The following is a 22,607-nucleotide window of genomic DNA, read 5'->3' on the forward strand; positions in this document are numbered from 1 at the left end:
ATATTAGTCTTGATGGACAGTGTTACACTGTCTGACAGATTATTTGTTCCAAGTTAGAATGTTATGTGTGAAATTGAACACTACAGTAGGCTATATGCCAATGTTGTTTTCAATAAAAAAACACATTTGCACAAAGCAAGCTGATCCACTTTTCCATGTTGATTAGAGCGTTAAAATGTGAAAAAAATAACGGGACGAAAAGAAATCAAGGGACATTTAGAACCAATAAAAATGCGATTAATTGCAAGTTAACTGTGACAATAATGCAATTAATTGCAAGTTAACTATGACATTAATGCTATTAATTGCGATTACATATTTTAATCTTTTGATAGTACTAAAACCTACCAAATATTTTCCAAAATGTCAGGTCTAGACGGTGGTTTGTCTCCATTCATTTGAGTAAGAGTTATTAAAATCAACAGGTAGAGATGGCGATGAACATTATTTTTTTAGATCCATCTGCAATTTTTAAGCCCAGCATGTTACTCAGGCTAAAGTGAATGAAGACCTGCTGTCTACTATAATGACTTACCTCTTCTCAACAATGTTTAAGAGTTGATTTTCCAGTTGAAGCCTGGAATAAAGGATGAAACAATTGAAACATAAAAAAATCTTAACCAATGGTATGCTTTGGACCTTGCTTTGAATTGCTTTTTACCTTTGTACTGATACTGGTTTTATGTTTTGTACTCCATATCACAACGTGCGGTCTATGAGTAAACACATCTGAAATTGTGATCTAAAATAGTGAGCAGAAAAGTGAAGTATGCATGCATTATAGTAAAAGAGCAAACACTGGTAAAGTCTTGTAGGTAGATCTTTTTCTCAGGCTTGTAAAAACACCACTTTAGTCATGTCCATAGTGAGACGAGTCCACAACCAACATTGAAAACACAGGGTTGAAACCTGCTGTCATACCTATACTGTTGACAGCTGTAGACACGCTATAACAATAACTCCATTTGAGATATTGATTTTTTTCTAATGCTGCTAAAAGCGTGTTCACGTCAGTGGTAAATGTTGCTGCTTACATTTTATGTAAATATTGAATTATACACCGTATGTGAGTATAAGTGTTCCATGGTCAAACAAATCAGACTGGCAGTTGGAAATGTATCTATTGCAGCCTGATGCACAAAGAAAAGGCAGCTCCTCAAAATTCTTAAGTAGATTTCTCAGATCGTTCTCTCAGACCTATTTCTTGCATCCAGCTTTCTTTTAATCCTTCAGGGCCCTGAGGCGGTTGCGGCAGCACTGGCGGGTTGTAAAATTCTGAAAGAGATGGCACGACTGGAATCTGAGGCTGAGTCTGCACGTAGTATGAAGGAGGCCAAGTATGAGCAGTTCGCCCTCGGTGAGTACATTGATTGTTGGATGAACAGTTGAAAGTGAGATCCGCAAACATAGCAAGAGGTGCACTCACTGACATCAAACAACACAAACCGATTCCGAGGGAATGATATAGAAAGCTGAATGTGCAAATTCTGTAAATGTGGCCAAGTGTTTTACACTGTGTACCTGTTGTTCTTCTTGTGGCAGATGTCTTTGGAGAGTGTTACTCCAACAGTGAAGACAGGGCGTATGCTTTGTTAGTGAGAAGAACACACTGCTGGAGCAAGTCGACGGTCCTCAACCTGGCCACTGAGGCTGATGCCAAATCCTTCTTTGCCCACGATGGAGTTCAGGTAACAAGGACACACATCCAGTTCACCGAAGACTCGTGCATTTGATCAAGAGAGTCATGCTGTTTATTTTTCCAATTTCTGTATTGAAATACTGGTGTTGGCCTGCAGTTATTAAAAAATATGTTCCGGAACATTGCACACAATACCTATTTCAAAGTCATATCATTTTGCTGATCACTGGACTCCTTCACTATACAATTTGACCTAATTAGATGTCCTTGTCATTACAAAGCCATCATTGAGAGTTAATTGGTAGTCAATGTCAGCAGGGAAGGTTAGCATGCAGGAACCTATTGACAGCATAGCAACATTTTATTAAAGGAACTAAAACGTTTATAAAAAAATATACAGCCTATTTAACACTGCACAACGTTTCAAGAGAATGTACTGGTCTGGTACAAAAGATGGACAAACGCATGACTAGGCATCAGATGTCCTTTCATGTAACTGACTCATCACACTGCTACTAGTCAGCTGTGGAAAAGGAAACTGATCACACGTCCTATGAAAATGGTTTAATAAGGAGGGAAAATAAACATGTTTGCTCTTCTGTCAGCTAAGGTAACGCCCTCTATGATGCTTCCATGATTTAGCCACAAGACTGTAATGCAGAAATACTCTATGCCTATGATGCCCTCTTGTGGAAATCTTCATTCAGATGTGAAATTGCTCATATTTTGCCCATTTACAGATTAATAATTGTATTCCAGGTCATACCAAAATAGGTTTACGTGGTTTTATTTAAAAAAAAGAAAAAATAATTTTTATTTTTATTTTTGTTGTACTGCACATTGCTGCAGCTCCTCTTTTCACCCTATGTGTTGAGCTCTCTGTTTTAGCTACAGAGTGAGGCATCTCCGTTCTGTTCGATCTGTGTTGAATAGAATAGAATAGAATGCCTTTGTTGTCATTATACACAAGTGCAGGACCTGTGCAACGAGATTGAAGTAACCCCTTTACAGTTTCCACACAAAATGTTAAAATATTAAAATATAAAGTATAGGTAGTGCAGAAAAGAAAAGGGGGGGGGGACCTGAGAGCATATATATATATATATATATATATATACATATATAAAATAGTTTTGTATACACATTGTGCAAAAATATAGTTGGGAGTCACACGTGCAGTAGCTAGGTAAGGACTGCTAGGCGAGCATTATAACGTGTGTTACAAAGTGACCCGCGTTTGTCACGATAGTAAAGGCTGGACTACAACAGAGCAGTTTGTGAACAGTGTTTTCTCTGGAAGATGGTAAGTCACTTGGGGGGAGACTTTGGGCTTTTTCACTTTGTAAACCCATAACATGCACACAAAAGCATGAGCACTTTAAGTTAGTTTGTCCCTGCTGTGTTACCCTGTCTGATTTGAACCGAAATGACACAAAAGGAAACCTTTACTGCAGGCCCTCCTCACAAAGATTTGGTGGGGGGCGATGACGACAGACACAGCCATCTCCAAACTCGTCGTGTGTTTCTTCTGTCCACCACTCATCTGGACCAACCTCATAAAGTTCAGGTGATCAATCTTATCCGCACCCACCATTTGTCTAATCAACGCTATTGTACACCTTTTGGTTGTGTGCACTGACACTCCTATGTGTTTCTCAGTGATGAGGAACTTGATAATTGTAATAGCCGTGAGCAGTTTGTGGAGCTGGACAGTCTGGATACAGAAAAGGCTTTACTGTTAACCGACAACGATGACCATATGTAAGTTTGCAATGAAATAATACTGAAATTCTTTGTTAATCATTATTTAAGATGTTTGACTGATCAATTTCTTGTTATTATTCTCATTATTTCTTTCTGAATGATGTAGCATGAATTACCCAGTATTGTATACTAACAATAAAGCTGTGCTGGATAAAAGTATCAAAGTCCGATGCACCACATGGTTAACATTTTCAGTTTGATTCCAACTTTATTGAACACACACAGGCTTAAACAAAAACATAACAAAATCCAAACAACATATAATAAATATGAGTAAAACACATGCTAAAACGCACCACCTGCGCTTATGGAAGTAAATCTGTTTCATTGGATTTTGAAGTTAAAAAGCCATTATATTTCTAGCATTGAATATTTACGAAATATTTTGCACTTCAAATTTTCAACAACTAATCCTCACCTTTATTTTTCTAAGTTCATAAATTCAGAATCCAAAATTCAAGAAATTCAAGAAATTCAGTACAACAAATTCAGATATAAAATACATTATAATATACAGTGTATAAATTAATCTACATACATCACATTCAACTAATATATATATATATATATATATATATATATATATATATATATATATATATATATATACATATCTATATATACTATCTATCTATCTATTATATATATATCTATATATATATATATAGATATATATATATCTATACATATATATAGTAAGCGATTCTGGCCACCACCAGCTGCCTGTCACGTTACACTGGAGCTTCTAAAGTCCGGCACCATCAGAGCAAATGTGCAAGTTGACGTATATTTTTGTAAAACCACCCATATTCTACACAGTTGATTTCTTGCATGAAAAAAGTCTCAGAAGTGAATTTAGTGGTCAAATAGAAAACATTAAAAATGTTTCCAAGTCATAATTGTCGATAATCTTTCTAGAATCAATTCTAGAATCGATGGCTTCTCTTGGGTTCCCGGATGTCAACACTGAATTTTACATTACATTACATTAGTTTTTGCAGCTGAATTTGGCCTGTTGAATATGAGCAACTAAAAATATTAGTTGAATTTTAACACTGTATTTGCATCTGCATGTGTTATATTGATGTTTTATGTGGATTTTTTGTTTCTGAATTTATGAACTTGGAAAAATAAAGGTGACTACTGGTTGATGAGAATTTGAAGAGTTAAATTCAGAGGCAATAAATTTCAATATACAATGTCAATGCAATATAAATATGCAGTGCTAGAAATTCAATGGCTTTTTAATTTCAAAATCTGATGAGACAGATTTACTTTACAAATTGAACAATGTTCAACAGTGACAAACCAACGTTAAACTTGTGCTTTGTGTGTAAAAAAAAGAAAGAAAAAAAAGTTCAAGAAGCATTTCTTTTCCACTCTTTTTTCGCCCAGGGACTCTTCACCCGGAGCTCCAGCCACTCAGAGCTGTGCCTCTGTCTGGTGGCGTTTCCTGCTGCGCCGCTGGCGCCGCTTCTGGAGTGCTGCTGTCACTGTGTTCCTCGGTAATGTCATCATGTACTTTGCCTTCCTCTTCCTCTTCACCTACGTGCTCCTGCTAGACTTCCGTCCACCGCCTCCCCTTGGCCCTGGAGTCCAAGAAATAATTCTCTACTTCTGGGTCTTCACCTTGGTGCTGGAAGAACTTCGACAGGCAAGCATCCAATCTCACTGGTTCCTTTAATAATGCCAACACATTTTGACAGATCATTATCTAGTGATTACTTTTGTTAAGGATCTATTTACATCTATCCATGCAGTTCTGCCCATTCTGAAGCACTGTTAATGTGTTCGTACGACAGCGTTCAGGCCTGAAAAGTCAGTCACTTTTTTAGCTACAATGAGCTCATTCTCTCTGGTGGTTTTAAGGATTCATAAGCCCTTCACCTTTCTGCCCGACTCCTTCCCAGGGAGCCGGGTCAGAAGAGCATGGTCCCTTATGGCACTGATCCCGCTGAGCTTTCTCCCTTGGGCACAAAAGCCCAAGATGAGGCCTTGTTCCCTCGGTTCGCTTTCTGAACATGCATCTCAGAAATCCCCTGAGCTGACAAAAATATGGCACAGGTTTCCAAATAAAGAACAGCACTGCTGCAGGCGGCCCTATACCATGCTACCAAGCCCAGGGCTGCATGCCTCTCCTTAAAGAAAGACAATGCCACAGGGACCTCTATTCTCACCATACTTGTCATACAACTAAATGTGAAATAGATGGGCTGGTGTAAGGCTGCTCACTCTCACAAGGATGTGAAAACCAATATGTGATTGCCTGGACTGATATAGGCTGCGAGCAATATGTAACAGTCCTCTTTGGTGTTCCCATTACTTTTTAGTGCTATTATTCCAGAAATTTGTATATTATCAGTTTAACCCTTGTGTTGTTTTCCCGTCAACCATGAAAACAAAACATTTGTCACTTTTTTTTAACATTATGATCACTTTTTCCTGACATTTCTGTCACTTTTTCAATGTTGTGGGTGCTTTTTTTTTGATGTTTTTGCAAACGTTTGATATTTTTTATGTTGACAAAACAAATTAATGGAAAACGGGTCAAATTTGACCCAAGGACAACATGAGGTCTAGAAGAGAAATCAGGGTTGTTTTATTGTTATTTGTACATGATGGATAATTATGTCCTTGTATTAAACCAACACCAATTAATCTGTGATGACTTCCAATGCTAATGCGAATCATTTTTGCCCTGCAAATGTCAGACACCATGAGCAGTGCTGTAAATAGCCACTGAGGAGCAGGCTCCACTACAGCTTTTATCAAAGCACTTTGTTGGAGGATTCTGCCGCTTAAAAGTCGAAACTGAATAGATCTGGTATGAGTAGATTAGGCGGTTGTAATAGTAAAGATTTAGACAACTCTGACAACTTGTCATTAGTAATTTTATTATTTGGTTGTCATGTTGGGCTTTGTGGTTGGACAGCCAGGGCCTATACACCAGTCTATCCCTTTACGAAAACAGCATACTTTCTCAGCTTGTTCTCAGACCAATTGTGCCATTGAGGAACCAAGCACTGCTTGTTTGATGTACTTACAGGTGCTTTTAGTGCAAAATAAATTTTACAGGCTCGAGTATGTGGGACACTGCAGGTGCTTGTAACGCAGCAGGGCTGTCTACCCGTGATCCCTTTGGACTCTGCAGGTTTGCTGAATAAGACTCCAGTGTATGAACTGGCAGAGGGCATTTTTACATGGTTAACCTAGTTTAAAAAGGTTGAAAAGGTTTATTATAGCGCTATTTCTGTACACCTACAACTACTTGTATGGTGTGAACACATGAACACTTTACAGTAGCACCTACATTTAGAACTAGTGTAACTTGTTTTAAGTTCATAACGTTGTTAACATTTCAGTCCAATTGCATAAAAGAGTCCCAATATTTTCAAAAAATACATCAAGGATACAAATTAAGACCAGGCACTGTAAACATTTTTTTTAAATTTTATTTCTGTCACAGCAAAACAAAACTGTGACACATATTACTTTATATTAAATTACTAATGCTACTGAAATACAAATGACTATGCTAACAAAATGTTGGATTTAGAAATAAAAGCCAGTACATCTCACATCACACTCAGCATAGTAAAGACAAGGTTGCTGGAAAATTACTCGCCCAGGTTTTCTAATTTTTTTTTTGTCAAACATTTACAAAAAATGACGACCTATAGTAATGCATAAACTATCTTTTATGATGCAGAGCTTCTTCACGGATGAAGAGATTAACATCTTGAAGAAGTTCAAACTCTATGTAGAGGACAACTGGAACAAGTGTGACATGGTTGCCATCTCACTCTTTGTTGTTGGGGTTTCATGCAGGTAATTAACCTTAACCACCCCCCCCCCCCCCCCACCACCACCACCACCACCCCCACCACTTAACATACTGCATGCAAAGCTGGACCCAGGCAAAAAGCTCAACACTGAAGCCTATTCTCTCACTTTAGAAGGTCTTAGACAGAAAACACAAATCTTATCATCACTGCAATATTTGTGATAAGTATAAAATCCTTATCTGGGAAAACACAACAAAACACACTGACGCGTGACTGATTTTTAAAATTCCAAATAGTAAGGCTCCACCACCACACTGTGGTTTCATAAAACAGAAAGATTCTTCTAACAGCACAGAGCTACACAATGTGCCCTGAGAGGGGACTGTGTAGTCCCTCTGAGGACCAGTGCTTTCAGTCACATATGTTTCTCTGCTTCTAATGTATGGAACACTGTACCGCATCAGATAAGAAGTTGTACTCCCCAGCACATTCTCTCCCAACACCTTAAGGACTGGCCTTTGAGCAGCCACACATGTGAACACTTTTAATTCTTAATATCTACATCCCACCATGTATTCTGCCCATAGTCTGTTGATGTTTTATGTTGTTTCTGTGAAGTAGTGTTTTTTTTTCCTTTTCTTCTGTTTTTAATCTCCATGAGTGATGGTCTTTCCTGTGTTGCTGTGGTCTTCTTAATGTGTCTTGTTTTTGTTCCTTTGTTTTGTGTATTGGAGTGTTTTTAATGTGCTTTTGTAAAATGTATTTTATGGCTGACTTAACATCTGGAAACAACTGATAGATAGATAGATAGATAGATAGATAGATAGATAGATAGATAGATAGATAGATAGATAGATAGATAGATAGATATTTATTGATCCCAAAAAAAATGGGAAATAACAGTGTTACAGCAGCACACAAAATATACATACATGCAATATACATGAAATAATAATAATTATAATAACAAAATATAAGAATAAAATATAAGAATGTAAGAACAAATATTTAAGTATATACAAGATGGGAAAAAACTAAATGTGCAGCTGTTTAAATATAAGTATGCTAAAAAATGTAAATGAATGTAAAGGAACCAATCGTTCCGGTTGCCCTTATTGCAATGTTGGGGTGTCTCAGAGTCTCATCTAGCACCCCGGGATGACGTGTTGAAGAGTTTTATTGTCTGTGGTAGGAATGATTTCCTGTAGCGATTTCCTGTAACTGCCCAAGTTAATTGATGGTTCTCATAACATTATGGCCAAAGGACTACAGCTGAACTCTGGCACATTTACAGACATATTAATGAATCTGCGCTGTCCTTATAAATAAATAAATGAATGAACGAATGAATAAATGACATTGATGACGCTGAAGAAATAAAACATTACACAATAGGCTCTAGTTTTGCTGTCATGATGGGGGAGGCTTGATCATTAAAATAAGGGAGTAAGTGAAGGAATTACTGAATGGGAAGGGGTAGAAACCACACAGTAAATAATATCTGTTTTCTTTTGTATTTTGCAGGATGGCTAACAACACGTATGAGGCAGGAAGGACCGTTCTGGCGATAGACTTCATGGTGTTCACTCTACGTCTGATCCACATCTTTGCCATACACAAGCAGCTGGGCCCCAAGATCATCATCGTGGAAAGAATGGTGACCAAATATCTAAACGCTCTGAACATCTGAAGTGATGTTCATGGTCATAGTAGAAACCATTTGTGGGCCTTGTGTCTGTTTCTCCTTTGCAGATGAAGGATGTTTTCTTCTTCCTTTTTTTCCTGAGTGTGTGGATGATTGCATACGGTGTTGCCACCCAGGCTCTTCTCCACCCCAATGACCCAAGGATTGACTGGGTGTTTCGCAGAGCCTTGTACCGCCCATACCTGCACATTTTTGGCCAGATTCCCTTGGAGGCAATAGATGGTAAATTACAGAAAATACTAATTTCTGTATTTATTTAACCCTCATGTTGTCCTTGGGTCAAATTGACCTGTTTTCCCATATCAATGTTCTTTTTAATTCCTCAAAATAACATGATTGATTCCACACAACGCTCTTTGGCAAGTACAACTCTCTACTTTCATTAATTTTGGGGCGTCTCATTCAATTTTGTAGCATTTGAAAAACAAATTGAAGTGGTTTCGAAATAGTATTGAGTAAAAGTTGACATATTCCAGTCTGTGATTATCCATCAACATACATTCCTTTCATTTTAGTCTAAATAATTCCTAATTTCTGCTTTTCTACCTCAAACATTAGAAATAATTTCCTCTAAATGAGGTTTATTGACCATAAATTCTAAAAAATAACTGTAAAACTGAAGTTAATAAGTTAGTGTTACGTAGTGTTGAAAACGTCAAAATAAGTGACAAACATTGAAAAAAAACGTTTAAAAAAAAAAAGTATACAACAAGGGTTAAAGTATACAACATGAACCCTAAATGTGTGTTTATTCATGAAAAATATGCACTGTAAATGTTATATTTGAACCATTTATGCGATCTGCCATGCTTTCCGTTGGCCTGAATTTTATGTTTTCTAACCTAATGTTACTGTTCTTTCATTCAATGGAGCACAGCTGCTCGCATGCCCAACATTAACTGCACCGATGACTCAGAGGAGATTACCATGGGCCTACGGCCGCCATGTCCCAACGTCTATGCCAACTGGCTGGTCATCCTGCTGCTGGTCATCTTCCTTCTTGTCACCAATGTCCTGCTGCTAAACCTGCTCATTGCCATGTTCAGGTCAGAGGCTGGGAATCCAGAAACCCTCCATGTGTTTGTCTGTCTGATGACATGGGTTTACCTACACTCATGGCTTTTTTGTATATTATAAAATCAAAAAACCACAAACTGACTTTATTGGCTTTTTGTTCTTCTTTCTTTTATCATTTGCAGCTACACATTCCAGGTAGTGCAAGAAAACGCGGACATCTTCTGGAAGTTCCAGAGATACAACCTGATTGTAGAATACCACAGCCGTCCAGCATTAGCCCCACCCTTCATCATCATCAGCCACCTCTCTCAGCTTCTCCTCAGCCTCTTCAAACAGCCTGCGTCCAAGCAGGAGCACCTTGGTATGAAGGTCAAATCTGCATATTTCAATGAGGAGAATAGAAGGAATTGAATAGGTGCTCTGGTGTATCAAAAGTATTAAATATTACAAATTGCACAGTTATGAAATTAAATGAGTAAAATGTTATTACTATTACGCTCATCCTTCTTTATTTCAAACAGATATTGAAATAGTTTGTTGGGTCTTATCTGGCTAAATTAAAAAGAAATTCTGAAAAACAAAAGTGTGTGCTTATCTCTGTCCTTCACCTGCTTTATCCATGGAAACTGCCTGTTGGTTAAGTGGTTATTGGACTGCCTCCTTGTGTGTTTTGCCAGAGAGGGAGCTGCCAGCGGGGCTAGACCAGAGGCTGATAACATGGGAGACGGTGCAGAAAGAGAACTACCTGACCAAACTGGAGCGCCAGCATTGGGAGAGCAGTGAAGAGAGACTTAAGAGTACCTCCTCAAAGTAATTGTTTGTAATTTTGTAAAAACCAGTAAACTGTCATATAATAGGAGTATGAGAAGGTATAATTTTAAGCAAACACGCTCTGATAGTGATGAACCCACTGGACACTACCTGGCCAGCACCAAACCGTAGCTTGTATTAAAGCTTGTACGCCTCACCGTGGTAAGAAATTGATGATTGCAGCATTGAATGTGATTTTAACTACTTTTTGTTTGTGACCAAGGGTTCAGAGCTTGCTGAAGATTGTTGGTGCGTTCAAGGACCAAGAGAAACGAATGGCATCCATGGATGCGCAGGTAAACCTGAAAAAGTGACCTCAACAGCACCATATATAATATATAATCAAGTTACTTTTTCCTATTTCATATAACCCCAAAGGTGGAAAGTAAGAAATCACAATTACTCACGTTACTGTAAATCTGATATTTGTCTTTTAGTTAAGTATGTTTCGTTCAAAGTATTGTACTTAGCGACGTTTCAAATCACATCCCGGACCGTAACTGAGTAAAAAATTAATTAAAATATAAAATGCTCCCCGGAAACTACTACAGTGAATAATGGGCAGGATGGGCAGCGTCAGTGTGTGTTTATTGTCGCTTAAATCCAGTGTTAGGAATAACGTGTAAGGAACACAATTACAGTAATGTATTCCTTTTTGCTGTAACGCAGTAATGTAACGCATTACTAATGCAATGGTGTAATAATATACCCGTTTCAATCTCAGTAACTCAAGTAACAACGCATTTGACATCTAGTGGCGTTTTTTTTTTTTTTTTTAAGGATTTACTAAAACATTTCAGCACAGAAAAAAAAAGTCCTCTAGTGTCATTTCCTGTTGCCGGATTCGGTGGTTGAGGTGACTGCAGAGATGAATACATTTCCAAGATGGACATTATTTTCAGGAGTTATTACGCTACGTTGAAGCGAGCTGTCCCATCCCAGTTGCCTTGGTCAGAGCCAGAACCAGAGACGGTACGGACAACATCTGTGTCCTGTCAGTGCCGACAGATAGAAACATGTCAGGAATAAATGTTTAGTCTTCCTAAACGTCATCTATCATTACATTTTATCAGCTGTGGAAATCAACCACACCGTAGGCTACTTCGATTCAATTGTAAGGTGATGATTTTCATTGAGTGTTTTAATTTAATTCTACTTATTAGGCTACTTCTAGTCCACCACAGTTGTGAGTCAAGTAGGCTCTTTATTTTATAGCTTAAGTTACTTTGAAACTTCATATTAATAATGCAAAATAATATGAATAAATTATGATGTATTAAAGTGGATTAAGAGGAGACTTTATTGATCCAGTGGTGAAATTCATAAGCTACTTGCCAAGTCAGTCTTCTGCTTTTATTTTGGTGAAAGTGACTCAAAAGTAACGCAAAAGTAGTGTAAAGCATTACAATTCAGAGACAGTAATATTGTAATATAACTACTCTCAAATGACAGTAACTAGTATCTATAATGTATCACATTCTGGAAGTAACTTGCCCAACACTGCTTAAATCACCAGAAAGATGGCGAAGGAAAAGTCAGACTAAGTTAAAAGCGAAACCCCGTTCAGTTCTGCTAAGGTTGAGGACAATGACACATGACACGTCCCTAAATGTTTTAGATGCCTTTCGTCTACATGTTTTATTTCATTGTTGCACTCTAAAATTGTAAAGGTCAGGTGTTCCTTTAAATTAAAACAACTAGTTTGTTAAAAACGTTACTAAGTCATTTTTACTCTTAAATTAAATACAATTTGGTTCAAGCTATTTTTATACCAGCAATTTTACTTGTTACTTAAGCAAAGGTTCATCTATGGCTGCTCAATTATGGAAAAATATAATCACAATTATTTCAGTCAATATTAAAATCACAGTAATTTAACATGATAACTCAAGTATGAACCAAAACAGTGGAAAAAGTTAAATAAATCAACATTAAAAAAAAAAAAACTTGTGAAAATTGCTTTAATACTTTTCCTTTTTTAACTTTATTTTTTCATTCAGAACACAAGAGAAAATAAGAGTTTACTTGCAACACGTAATGAGCTAAATAATTGTTTTTCTTGATTATTCAGTTTTGGGGATTTTGTCAACCTTTTCTTTCTGTGATGACCCTGCCCCCTTAATCAGCCATAACTACAACAGATGACTTCTCAAATAGAATTAAAATACAATTAGGCCTATATGAAGAAATCTCCTGCTACCTTTTACCTGGCTGGACATAATAACACAGGCTTTTCTGGTGTTACACAAAAATCTGTGTCCCATCAGCATGTGTTACTGTAGCGCCGTCTACCTGCTGGAAATCACGTTGTGACTTTGCGGACCCGGGCCGAGGCATTGATAAAAATCATATAAAAATAGCGTTCTTTTCACAGTTAGTCTCGTTGGCTGTTACAAATCATTTATGATCCATCAGGTGAAAAATTACACCGTTTCAGAAACATTTAAAAGTTACATATTGTCACTTTCAGTAGAATATGTCTGTACTCTTTCCACACTAGCTTGTAAGTAATCTGACAGACCGTTGGCATAACCCTCAGTCATTTCTGGCTTTGTCTAGGTCCGATATTGTGGAGAGGTGCTGTCCTGGATGGCAGAGTGCTTTGCTCAAAGCACTCTGAACTGTGGGAAAGAATCCCCAAGAGCTCCAAGTGAGTCACAACTCTGACAATCATGTGACAATAAACAAAAATACTATTCTCTTCTAACAGAATACTGAGATTAGACTCTTTCACTGAATGCATTGTGATCCAATTTAATATTAATATGACATGGAATTGCAGTGTCTCTAAGAGGCTGCCAGGCAAGCAGCACCAAGGACACACCTCAAAATGGACCAGACAAAGAAGTCAAACAAGAAGAGGCTGAAGCCAGACCAGGTCACTCAGGATATGGAGCAAACAAAAGATTTCCTTACATTGATGAATAAAGGCAATTTCAGTAACAGGTAGCACCCGAACAGCTCTTTATGATACAATATGTAAGATGTTTTGAATATTTTGAGGTATGATGTTGGTGCTGTTGGGGGACAAGGGACATGGATCGCATTTTGACTTTGAATTGACAACATGATGTTGAATGTATTGACAGATGTCTCTTTGGTTTTTGAGTGTTGTTGCAGTTTGTTACATATTTTAAGAAACCAATTCAATTTGTGAATTTCACCCTTTTTACAAGTTAATCTTTCAAGTTTTAATGTTTTTACTAAATCTTAATTATCTGAAAACCTAACTACAGCATTTCGGGACACATTTTCAACACTTATGCAGCTTCTTCTTGTTGTAAGAACAGACAACTCTGTGTCTTTCTCACAGGAAATATTTGATCGAGGTCCTTTAGTGCAGCAAAAAGTATACACTCTTGGCTCCTTGGTTTAAAAAAAAATAAACAAAAAAAGAGAAACAAAAAATATATTTCCCCCATTTCATTTTTTTTAAGATTATTTTTTTGGACACTGTAGGCCTCTATTTGTATAGGACAGCTTAGAAAGGGAGAAAGAGGGGGAATGACATGCAGCAAAGGGACGCAGGTCCCCCTCCCCTCATGTCTCAATGTATGGTCCAAGTCAGTAGAAGACATGAAATGTTAAAAGGCACTACAGTGGCAGTGAGTGAGCTCAGATTTAATTCAAGGCTAATTTCCTCAGTATTGGTTCATATGCTAAAATTCATTAGAAACACCTCATTCAATTATTAACAGGAATCACTTTTTACACAGTCACATCATTGATTGGCGTCATAATAATGCAATGGTACAGATGGAGAAACAATACTAAAACAACAAATACAATCCGTTACTTACATCACATAAAGGTTTAGTTAGTAAAGACACTGGCGCCGGATGTTGAACTTAAATCAGTTCATGAAATATGTTTCATATCACATTAAGTAGGAACTTGGCCGTGTGAAAGGCACCATAAAACCTGTCAAAGGCAAAATGAGCAACTTGTAACATGTATTATGCAAAACTCTGCTGTGGTCATGAAACCAGGTAAACAGAAACTCCATGTTGAAAATGGTGCTGTCATTTTTTACTGATAGGTCACTGTGATGCTCTAAGAACAGTGCAGTCAAAAGTAGTGAGGTATGAAATGCTGAATTTGGAATGCACATTACTGGGTTTTGTTATTCCTATTCTTTAAAATGTGCTTACGCAGTCAGTGTTTCTTATCAAAATACACTGTAGTTATCCTCGAGGTCCAACAAATCTGTATAATATGCATTTCCGGCATCATAAAACATTTGCGAAGCAGACTTTTGAATATCTTGCATTATCCATATCAACATCAAGTACTTCTTCATTCTTTGCTGGAACATCACTAAGCTGCTCGCCGTGTCACCGCCACCAAATCTACAGTGTACTACCATAAAACCAACAGATGTCACATAGCCCTCCTTTTGTTTGTTGGACAGACTTGTTTCTTTTCTTTGGGTGCTGCTTCATCTTCTGTAATGGATACTGTATTCTGAGATGGCACACCGTTCATTCCAGTGAAAGTGGCTAACTTTGCGTTGCATTTGCACTACAGAATCCTTTTCTGGCTGACTGTCTGCACACATGAATGGCATGAAATTAAGATGCTCTTGGACTAAGGTCTCAAATGGTGATTATAAGTAATTTGTGTTTTTGGCACGTTATTGTTTCCCAGACAGTTCTTTCATGATTTGGTATGGGAAAATGTATTTTGAATCAAAGCACGTAACAATTGCAACAGGACAATTCACATTCACATGGGTACCATATAGGGACCGTTCTCTGGGATAGGTTTTCATGCTAATTGAATGTGACCAGTTGTAGCGCAAACCCCTAATTAGCTTATAACACTAGTCTTAAAGTAAAACAAAATCACTATTTCTATACCACTAACAAGGCTGAAAATAGCACCACACTTCTACAGTAGAATAATGAGGGTCCCTACATGTAAACTGAAGCATCGAGAACTTTGCAAGTGTACAGACAGTTTATTAAAAAGATAGTTTATAAAGACAGTACTGTTAGGTATACAGGCGGACGCCATCTAGGGAAAACAGTCACGACCAGTCGAATGACGAATGTTTGTGAAATGTAATTACATGGAAATGCATGAATTATAACTGTTTATTAAAATATATGGGTGGTTCAACTGGTAATGACTGTTTTCCCTAGATCGCCTGTGTACCGAACAGTAGTCTTTATAAACTACCTTTTTAATAAACTGTCTGTACACTTACAAAGTTCTCAAAGCTTCAGTTTACATGAAGGGACCCTCATTATGCCACGGTGGAAGTGTGGGGCTATTTTCAGCCTTGTTAGTGGTATAGACACATCTTTTTAGACAAGCTTTTAACTAGCAATATGGCTTAGTATTTTATGTGTTGCTGTTTTATTTGTTTTTACTGTAAAGCACTTTGTGACCCTTCTTGTCTGTGAAAGGTGCTATATAAATAAAGTTTACTTACTTACTATAGAAAAAGTGATTTCTTTTTACTTTACCAGTGCCACGACGACTAGTGTTACAAGCTAACTAGCAGTTTGCACTCAAACTGGTCACATTCAATTAGCATGAAAACCTATCCCAGAGACCGGTCCACTCGGTACCCATGTGTTTTTTAACCCTGTTAAAGTTCATTTTGCGCCAAATTTGTCCTTTAAACTGGTGATGTTGAGCTGATTAAATGTTATTGACTATTTACAAAATTTGAACTTATGAGGCTTGCTGAATGTTGGTACCTTGTGGGTGACTACATACATGTCAAATATATTAAAAGGATTGTGCTGTATATATTTATTCAAACAAAAACCATGCTGACATTAAAAGTTGGTGAACAAATAAATATTAGCATACTTGCAGTGTCCAAACTTTAAATGGGTGTGAACATCAATTTTCCTCCCCCTGATGTCCAATAATTAAAATGAACTGAGCAGTATTTAAACACAGTTCTGGGACATCCCAGCATGATGATAATCCAGTAGATCGGAGTTTTACTTCAGTCCCTTGAAACTGGGGCCTCGTGTCCCCTAGGCTGCACTGTTGGTCCCTCGCGGTGAAGCATACTGTCAAAACGTGGTGTCACCTCACAGCGGATGAGTAGAGTGTCATCTTTAACAAAGGCTCTCTGACTCAGCTGATGCAGGTGCAGGAAGGTGACATAGCCGAATCCTTTGGGGTTGCGCTGGATTGTGGGCTTCTGGAAGGCCTGCAGGTCTGGTTTAGTCTCCATCGCCTCCGTGTGGTGCTGGCCCTCGGGGCCCTGGTCTAGGATGGTAAGGCGGATGGTGCCCTGAAACGGCCAGGTCAGCTGCCCATCAAAAGCTCCTTGCATGGTGTGGACAAAGAGGGAGATGTAGTTGGAGCAGCGCGGGGCATTGGGGGTCTGCAAGTGTAAGCGCAGGCATAGCTTGTAGCCTGGACGGCCTGTGTAGAAGCCGGGGCTGTGCTCAACCACGGGCTGGCCTGCTTCTTGGTTCCGCAGGTGGACAGAGAAACCTTTGAGGCGCCAGATGAAGATACCGTTACACTGCTGCGACTCCAGCTCCCTTACAGTCTCCTCCAGCATTGACACTCTACGCCTTAACTCTGCAAGATGGCCAGCCTGTGGGACAATAGTTTCAAATTAGGGCTGGGCCATATGGAGAAAATCAAATATCACAATATTGTTGACCAAATACACCGATATCAATACCGCAGCGATATTGTAGTGTTGTCTACTGGTGCTTTCACAAAATATTACACAATGAGATTTTTGATAAATAATCATCAGTAATGTGGATATAATGACTAAGTGGGTTAAGGCAAATAATAAGTTCACAAAATAACATCACTTTACTGTAATTCAGCCTTTAAAACCAGGAAAAGACAACGCTTATGCAATATTAGGATATTACGATATCCGAAAGCTAAGACGATGTCTAGTCTCTTATCACGATATTGGTATAATATCGATACATTGCCCAACTCTACTTCCAATAACAAAAGGCTTAGACGTGTCTACTCAGGAGGCGTAGCGTTGAATCTGCTTCATATTACAATTCTGCACCGTCTAATACCTGAGAGGTCAAAGACATTACAGCGGCATGTAGCTAAGCAATATGCTTCAGAAATTGGGATCGTTATTACACATAAAAACCACATGCAAATATTTGGAATCTAAGGCTTGATGACATACTTTACCTGTGTTTCTTTTAAGATGATGAGCTCACGCAGCTGGTGATCCTGCCTTACCAATCGGCCATCCATCTCCCTAAGCCTCTGCATCTCAACACTAGGCGGACATGAGCTTGCAGCTCCTCTGGGCCCACTACAGGCTGATCCTGATGCTGCAGCTCCTTGGTCCTCAGAGGAAACAGAAGGTCCTGGCATCAAAGGGGATTTGGGTGTGGTGCCATTGAGGCTCAGGCCACGCAGGAACTCAGCCATGTAGCGCATGTGCATCTGTGTGAACTCCTGCATGTGCTGAGCCAGGTTGTGGCGCTGCATCTGCAGAGGCAAACATTGTTTTGTTTGTGACAGCTGTCTGCAGGACTGATCGGACTAATAGTCATTTAACAAACCAAGTTCTCAAGGATTGTTAACAGTGTGTAAAAGATTGAATTGGATCACCTACCCTTTCCTTACATCCAAAGGTGCTAAAGTTACAGGCAATGGGTGCTTTTGGGCAATCTGTATCACAATGAGATTCCATCTGAAACGTAAACCAAAATCTGCTATAACAAGTTGGTTATTACTGTATAATTGTGGACAAACGTAATGAGGAAACCCTGTCCCTCTGTCTCATACTGAAAATTATTTAAACGTCATCAATTGCACTTGCTGCAGAAGTGGTGGTGCCCACATCCACTGTGACATGCACTGCTGCTACGTGTGTTGTGTTTTTTTTTCTTAAATGATAAGAGAAGTTATTGTTGACAGTAGTTAAATGATTAATATACAACTATAAAAACATCATATATCAGAGGCCTTTTTCAAGACAGACGCTGTCTAACTCACCTGGTCTCTGATGAGATCCATCTCACAGAACTGGCACTTCACACTAGCAAAGGGACACTGCTGCTCATGAAGCTAAAAAAGGAGCAACCACACCAGATTGTAAGGAGACTTCATCCTCACTGAGACACAGTGGCCCAATCCCAAAGTGAGCCCAGAGGACTAAGTTCTAAAGACTCACAGACTTAATTGATCGTAGGTGCTGAGTGAGTGCGTGAGGCCAAATGAGCTTCGATAGGTATAAATTGGATTGGAACAGCAATTCACAAGATCAAATGTTACCCTGGTGACGTTTAATAACAAATTTGATGCTGACACTTGCCGGTTTGGGAATTTTCATTTTAAGTTTATTGCTTTCCACACGGCCAAGGCCCAGGAGACGGCTGCCTGATTTCAATTTTTTTTTCAAACTTTTGTTTACCATGTGGACAACAGGTCCGTTTCATGGTTGCGTGTAGTGCTGTTGTTTACCTTTGTAATTTCCGGATTTCCCTATGGTCTCCGCTTGGGTAATTCCCTTTGGTGAAGTCTGCAGCGATGCAGACTCACAGAAAGGGCTCGATAAGTGTGTACCCAAACCCTCACGCCCATTGAAATTCCACATTGGGACAACCCTAAGCCCTTTTGGATTTCACGAGAATGCAAAAATCCGTTGAGTCCGGACTTTGGGATTGGGCCAATGCAGCTGTACGATCTTCCAAAAGAACTATTCTTGGGGGAAAAAAGCCAGAGGAGCAGTTAGACAAGGGAGTCCACATTACCTCGCTCTCCTCATAAACAAAGCATGCCACACAATCTGGACATGACACAGGTCTCCTTTGGCACTCAACAGTTGTGTGCTCCTCAAGGTGGCTCTTTCTCACAGACTGTTGGCACTGTGGGCAAGGCACAGTGGCAAACTGACACTGTTTCAAATGGTTCTGGAAGGGAAAATAAGACATTAAAACAATGCAGTTAAATGTATTCTGTATTCAGACAGCGGTGGTTCCCATTTAACAAGTTGAGTGTCCACACCAGAAAAAGATGCCATGCTTTACTTGGCACATAACACGTTATTTACATGCCAAAGCAAGGACGCATAGTATGAGGAAATGTTGGAACAGTCAGCAGGACGAGTCTGTGCTGACTATGGTGGCGTTGACAGGGGAAGTATCTCACTTGATGCCTGTTTTTTTGCAACCTTATTTTTATTGAGGCAGTTCTTTTTTTACAGTAGCGATGAATCCACCATAAATGATCACAATTCCATGCCCTGGGATTATATATGCTTTATACAGTATGATAAACACATCTAAGTAATCTAAATATCAGTTAAATATTATGCTTTTTACTTAAATGTAAATGTTGTTGGTTGGGCTGCATTTAAAATTGTAGATGCCTTTCACTTTTAAAAATACTCACCTCTAAACTTCGGAGCTCCATCTTCTCAGCACAGCCAGAGTTTGGACAGCGAACAGTTAGCGACAGAATCTCCCGTTTGGCAAAGTTATCCGGAAACAACTGGTCTTCTAACAGCCTTTCATTGTCTACAGGGCACCTCTGTCCTGTATCACTGTTTTGCAAGAGGAAGAAAAGTCACAATTTAAGCATGACATTTTATATTTGTTTAAGAAAGTTAGTGTGATAATGTGTCAGACACATACTGTACCTGGAGCACATATATTTTAAGAGAGCTGCACAATAGCATACCGAATAGACTTCTCAATGCAGTGCTTGCAGAAACGGTGACCACAGGGTGTTTGAATGGCATTCCTCAAAGCCATGAGACAGATAGGGCACTCATATTTACTCTCTAGGGGTGGGTCAAACTCAACATCATAGCCCTGGAGGGGTGCATGGGCCAGAAGACTAGTGGAGGAGCTGCTGATTAAGGTGCCATGGTTCTCTGAAGGGCTGGGAAGAGATTCCCGTTCCTTTTCCAGCATTGCCAACGCACAGCCGGACAGCGCTCCACCAACAGCTCCTTCATAGCTGTCTTCCTCCAAACTCCCCTTATTGCTTTCAGAGCACGCCATCTGTGGAGAGTATGACAAAAATGGACAATCTAAGGGTGCAAGTGGCAGAAGAAATAAAGCATTATGTTTTATGTAAATATTCATTATTTTTCCAAGTTGGAAATCACAATTATTTTCATCTCTTAAAGTGGGAAGTCAATATTTCAACAGTCCTGAGAAAGCTCAGCAAAGACAGCTGTAAAGGCTGGCAGAGATGTTACTATTCTCTACCATGAGATACTGTTTTGGTATGTACACAAATAGTACACATCATATTTGGTCTACAGTGCTAGTATGTGAATGCATTGCAAACCATTTTGATAATCGTATCAATGAGAAGAAATAAAATACATTTGTTATATCACCATTATTTAAAATCCAGTTCAGTTAATCTTTAAAGGATGTTACTAACAACTATTTTCATTATCTTATAATCAAGTAATTAGTTTTCATAACTGACAACCGACTCATAAATTGGTCTTTTAACATTAAACCATTGACATCAGAGAAACATTGTCAACTGCCAACTGAGTTGAATATTTCTTCTGGTCATGGCACTTGCAAAAATATACTGAAGCTTTGAAGCTTAACACACAATAATAGCAACACAATAACAGTGCAGTTCACGTTATATTCATTAGCTAGCTAGCTAGCTAAGTAACGGTTAACTGTATAGCTGCATCTGTGAACATAGAAGCCACATACCCTGTTATCCAGTATACCGTAAACATATAGTGGAGGTGTCGAAACATTAGCGCTAAAATCCCTTTTATTTTACTAACTTGGCGCTGTAAACTCCTGCTAAAAGATGAGGTAAAGCTACACCTAATGGGAAGTAACGTGGAAGTCGTTCGTTTCGATAAATAACATTACTCAGCGAGGTCCTAGCTAACTAAAGTGGTAACGTTACCTTAACACCGGGACGCCTTTTCAAATGATTTAATTACTGCACACAAAAAACGGTGTTGGCAATGTTGTCACTTGATGTAGTAACCTAACCTTAGTCATGCCCATGGATGCGGAACTGCAACTTTAAGCCGAACGTTAACTGTGCTAAAAAGGCGATTAAAAGAAAAGTTACTGACCAAAACAGCAGGCACAACAAACATACGTCCTCTTCAGCAACAACGGCATTAAGGTACTGCCTATTTCCGAGAAACCATATCTTATTTTTATATGATACCAACCTCTGCGTTTGAAAACGTCTCGAACTTTTCGTTTCAACAGTTTTCTTTTCCAAACGTCATCAAAGATACCCTGTTGAGAGTTTGCCAGAGGTGAGCGCCGCCGCCGGGCCGGAGGCTGCCTTGCAACAGAGCAAAATGAGACAGAAAAATGGCGGACGTTAGGAAAATCTGTCTTGAATATTTGCCCTGTCGTGTCAACTATTCGCGAAAAACATCATTTCAGGGAAAGCTTTTCATCCTTCTTTGCATCCTTATAGTGGACTCCGGAGGAGCTACGACCCATTGGGTTGTCACAGAGGATGGAAAAATTCAACAACAAGTATGACAGCTCATTGACCTGCTATCTCGTAACGTTACGTTACGTTAAGTGGCTAGCTTGTGAAGCTAGCTAGCTATATTCGTTAGCATCTACAGTTACGTTTTGTTACGTGGTTTGTCAACATCATTTTAAGTACTTAATTTCATCTCATCAAGACTCGTTTGCCAGTGTCGGTAACGTTACATACGGCGATAATGTAGCATTACAAATCTTTTATTTGGCTAAATCGGTTAGCTCACAATAGCTAACGTTAATGTTACCTCAAACCTGACGTTATCGTTAGCTAGGTGTCTGAGGTCAAGATGACCAACAAAGCTATTTAACAGGCCTATGTCAACATCCACGTTGGAAACCGCTTACTCATTATGCTAGAGATAACGTTGATGTTGGCTGGTGACAACTACCAGCGAACTGCTACCTTCATT

At 38.8% G+C, this 22,607-nt stretch overlaps 3 protein-coding genes across 8 annotated transcripts in view; 2 read left to right on the forward strand and 1 right to left on the reverse strand.

Moving 5' to 3' along the window:
• trpm5 (transient receptor potential cation channel, subfamily M, member 5) overlaps window positions 1-14,496 on the forward strand; it is a 28,913-nt gene extending 14,417 nt beyond the window's left edge. The window contains exons 13-26 of the mRNA XM_032515314.1: window positions 1,234-1,357; window positions 1,543-1,688; window positions 3,094-3,206; window positions 3,299-3,400; window positions 4,799-5,057; window positions 7,113-7,231; window positions 8,713-8,845; window positions 8,941-9,115; window positions 9,771-9,939; window positions 10,093-10,271; window positions 10,588-10,720; window positions 10,944-11,016; window positions 13,280-13,370; window positions 13,503-14,496. Of these exons, the coding sequence (XP_032371205.1) occupies window positions 1,234-1,357; window positions 1,543-1,688; window positions 3,094-3,206; window positions 3,299-3,400; window positions 4,799-5,057; window positions 7,113-7,231; window positions 8,713-8,845; window positions 8,941-9,115; window positions 9,771-9,939; window positions 10,093-10,271; window positions 10,588-10,720; window positions 10,944-11,016; window positions 13,280-13,370; window positions 13,503-13,648 (1,962 nt within the window). The 3' untranslated portion in view covers window positions 13,649-14,496. The remainder of the gene's footprint in view (window positions 1-1,233; window positions 1,358-1,542; window positions 1,689-3,093; window positions 3,207-3,298; window positions 3,401-4,798; window positions 5,058-7,112; window positions 7,232-8,712; window positions 8,846-8,940; window positions 9,116-9,770; window positions 9,940-10,092; window positions 10,272-10,587; window positions 10,721-10,943; window positions 11,017-13,279; window positions 13,371-13,502) is intronic.
• Window positions 1,534-22,102, reverse strand: traf6 (TNF receptor-associated factor 6). 5 transcript variants are annotated; one of them, XR_004331960.1, is made up of 9 exons: window positions 21,762-21,946; window positions 20,372-20,697; window positions 20,084-20,234; window positions 19,444-19,602; window positions 18,686-18,757; window positions 18,303-18,380; window positions 17,870-18,175; window positions 16,633-17,291; window positions 1,534-1,546 (listed from the first exon to the last, which is right to left on the reverse strand). XR_004331960.1 is itself a non-coding variant. In XM_032515845.1 (8 exons), the coding sequence occupies exons 2-8, from the start codon at window positions 20,695-20,697 to the stop codon at window positions 16,686-16,688; spliced, it is 1,698 nt and encodes a 565-aa protein (XP_032371736.1). In that variant the 5' UTR covers window positions 21,864-22,102; the 3' UTR covers window positions 14,752-16,685. The 5 variants fall into 5 exon arrangements, 4 of the variants coding, with proteins under 4 accessions (XP_032371736.1, XP_032371536.1, XP_032371649.1 ...); XM_032515845.1 differs by lacking the exon at window positions 1,534-1,546 and having other exon boundaries at window positions 14,752-17,291; window positions 21,864-22,102; XM_032515645.1 differs by lacking the exon at window positions 1,534-1,546 and having other exon boundaries at window positions 14,752-17,291.
• ttc17 (tetratricopeptide repeat domain 17) overlaps window positions 21,947-22,607 on the forward strand; it is a 28,694-nt gene continuing 28,033 nt past the window's right edge. For both annotated transcript variants that reach the window (XM_032515442.1, XM_032515536.1), the window contains exon 1: window positions 21,947-22,182. In XM_032515442.1, the coding sequence (XP_032371333.1) occupies window positions 22,012-22,182 (171 nt within the window). In that variant the 5' untranslated portion in view covers window positions 21,947-22,011. The remainder of the gene's footprint in view (window positions 22,183-22,607) is intronic.

Source organism: Etheostoma spectabile, chromosome 1 (genome assembly GCF_008692095.1).
Source record: "Etheostoma spectabile isolate EspeVRDwgs_2016 chromosome 1, UIUC_Espe_1.0, whole genome shotgun sequence".
In the NCBI taxonomy this organism is placed as follows: domain Eukaryota; kingdom Metazoa; phylum Chordata; class Actinopteri; order Perciformes; family Percidae; genus Etheostoma; species Etheostoma spectabile.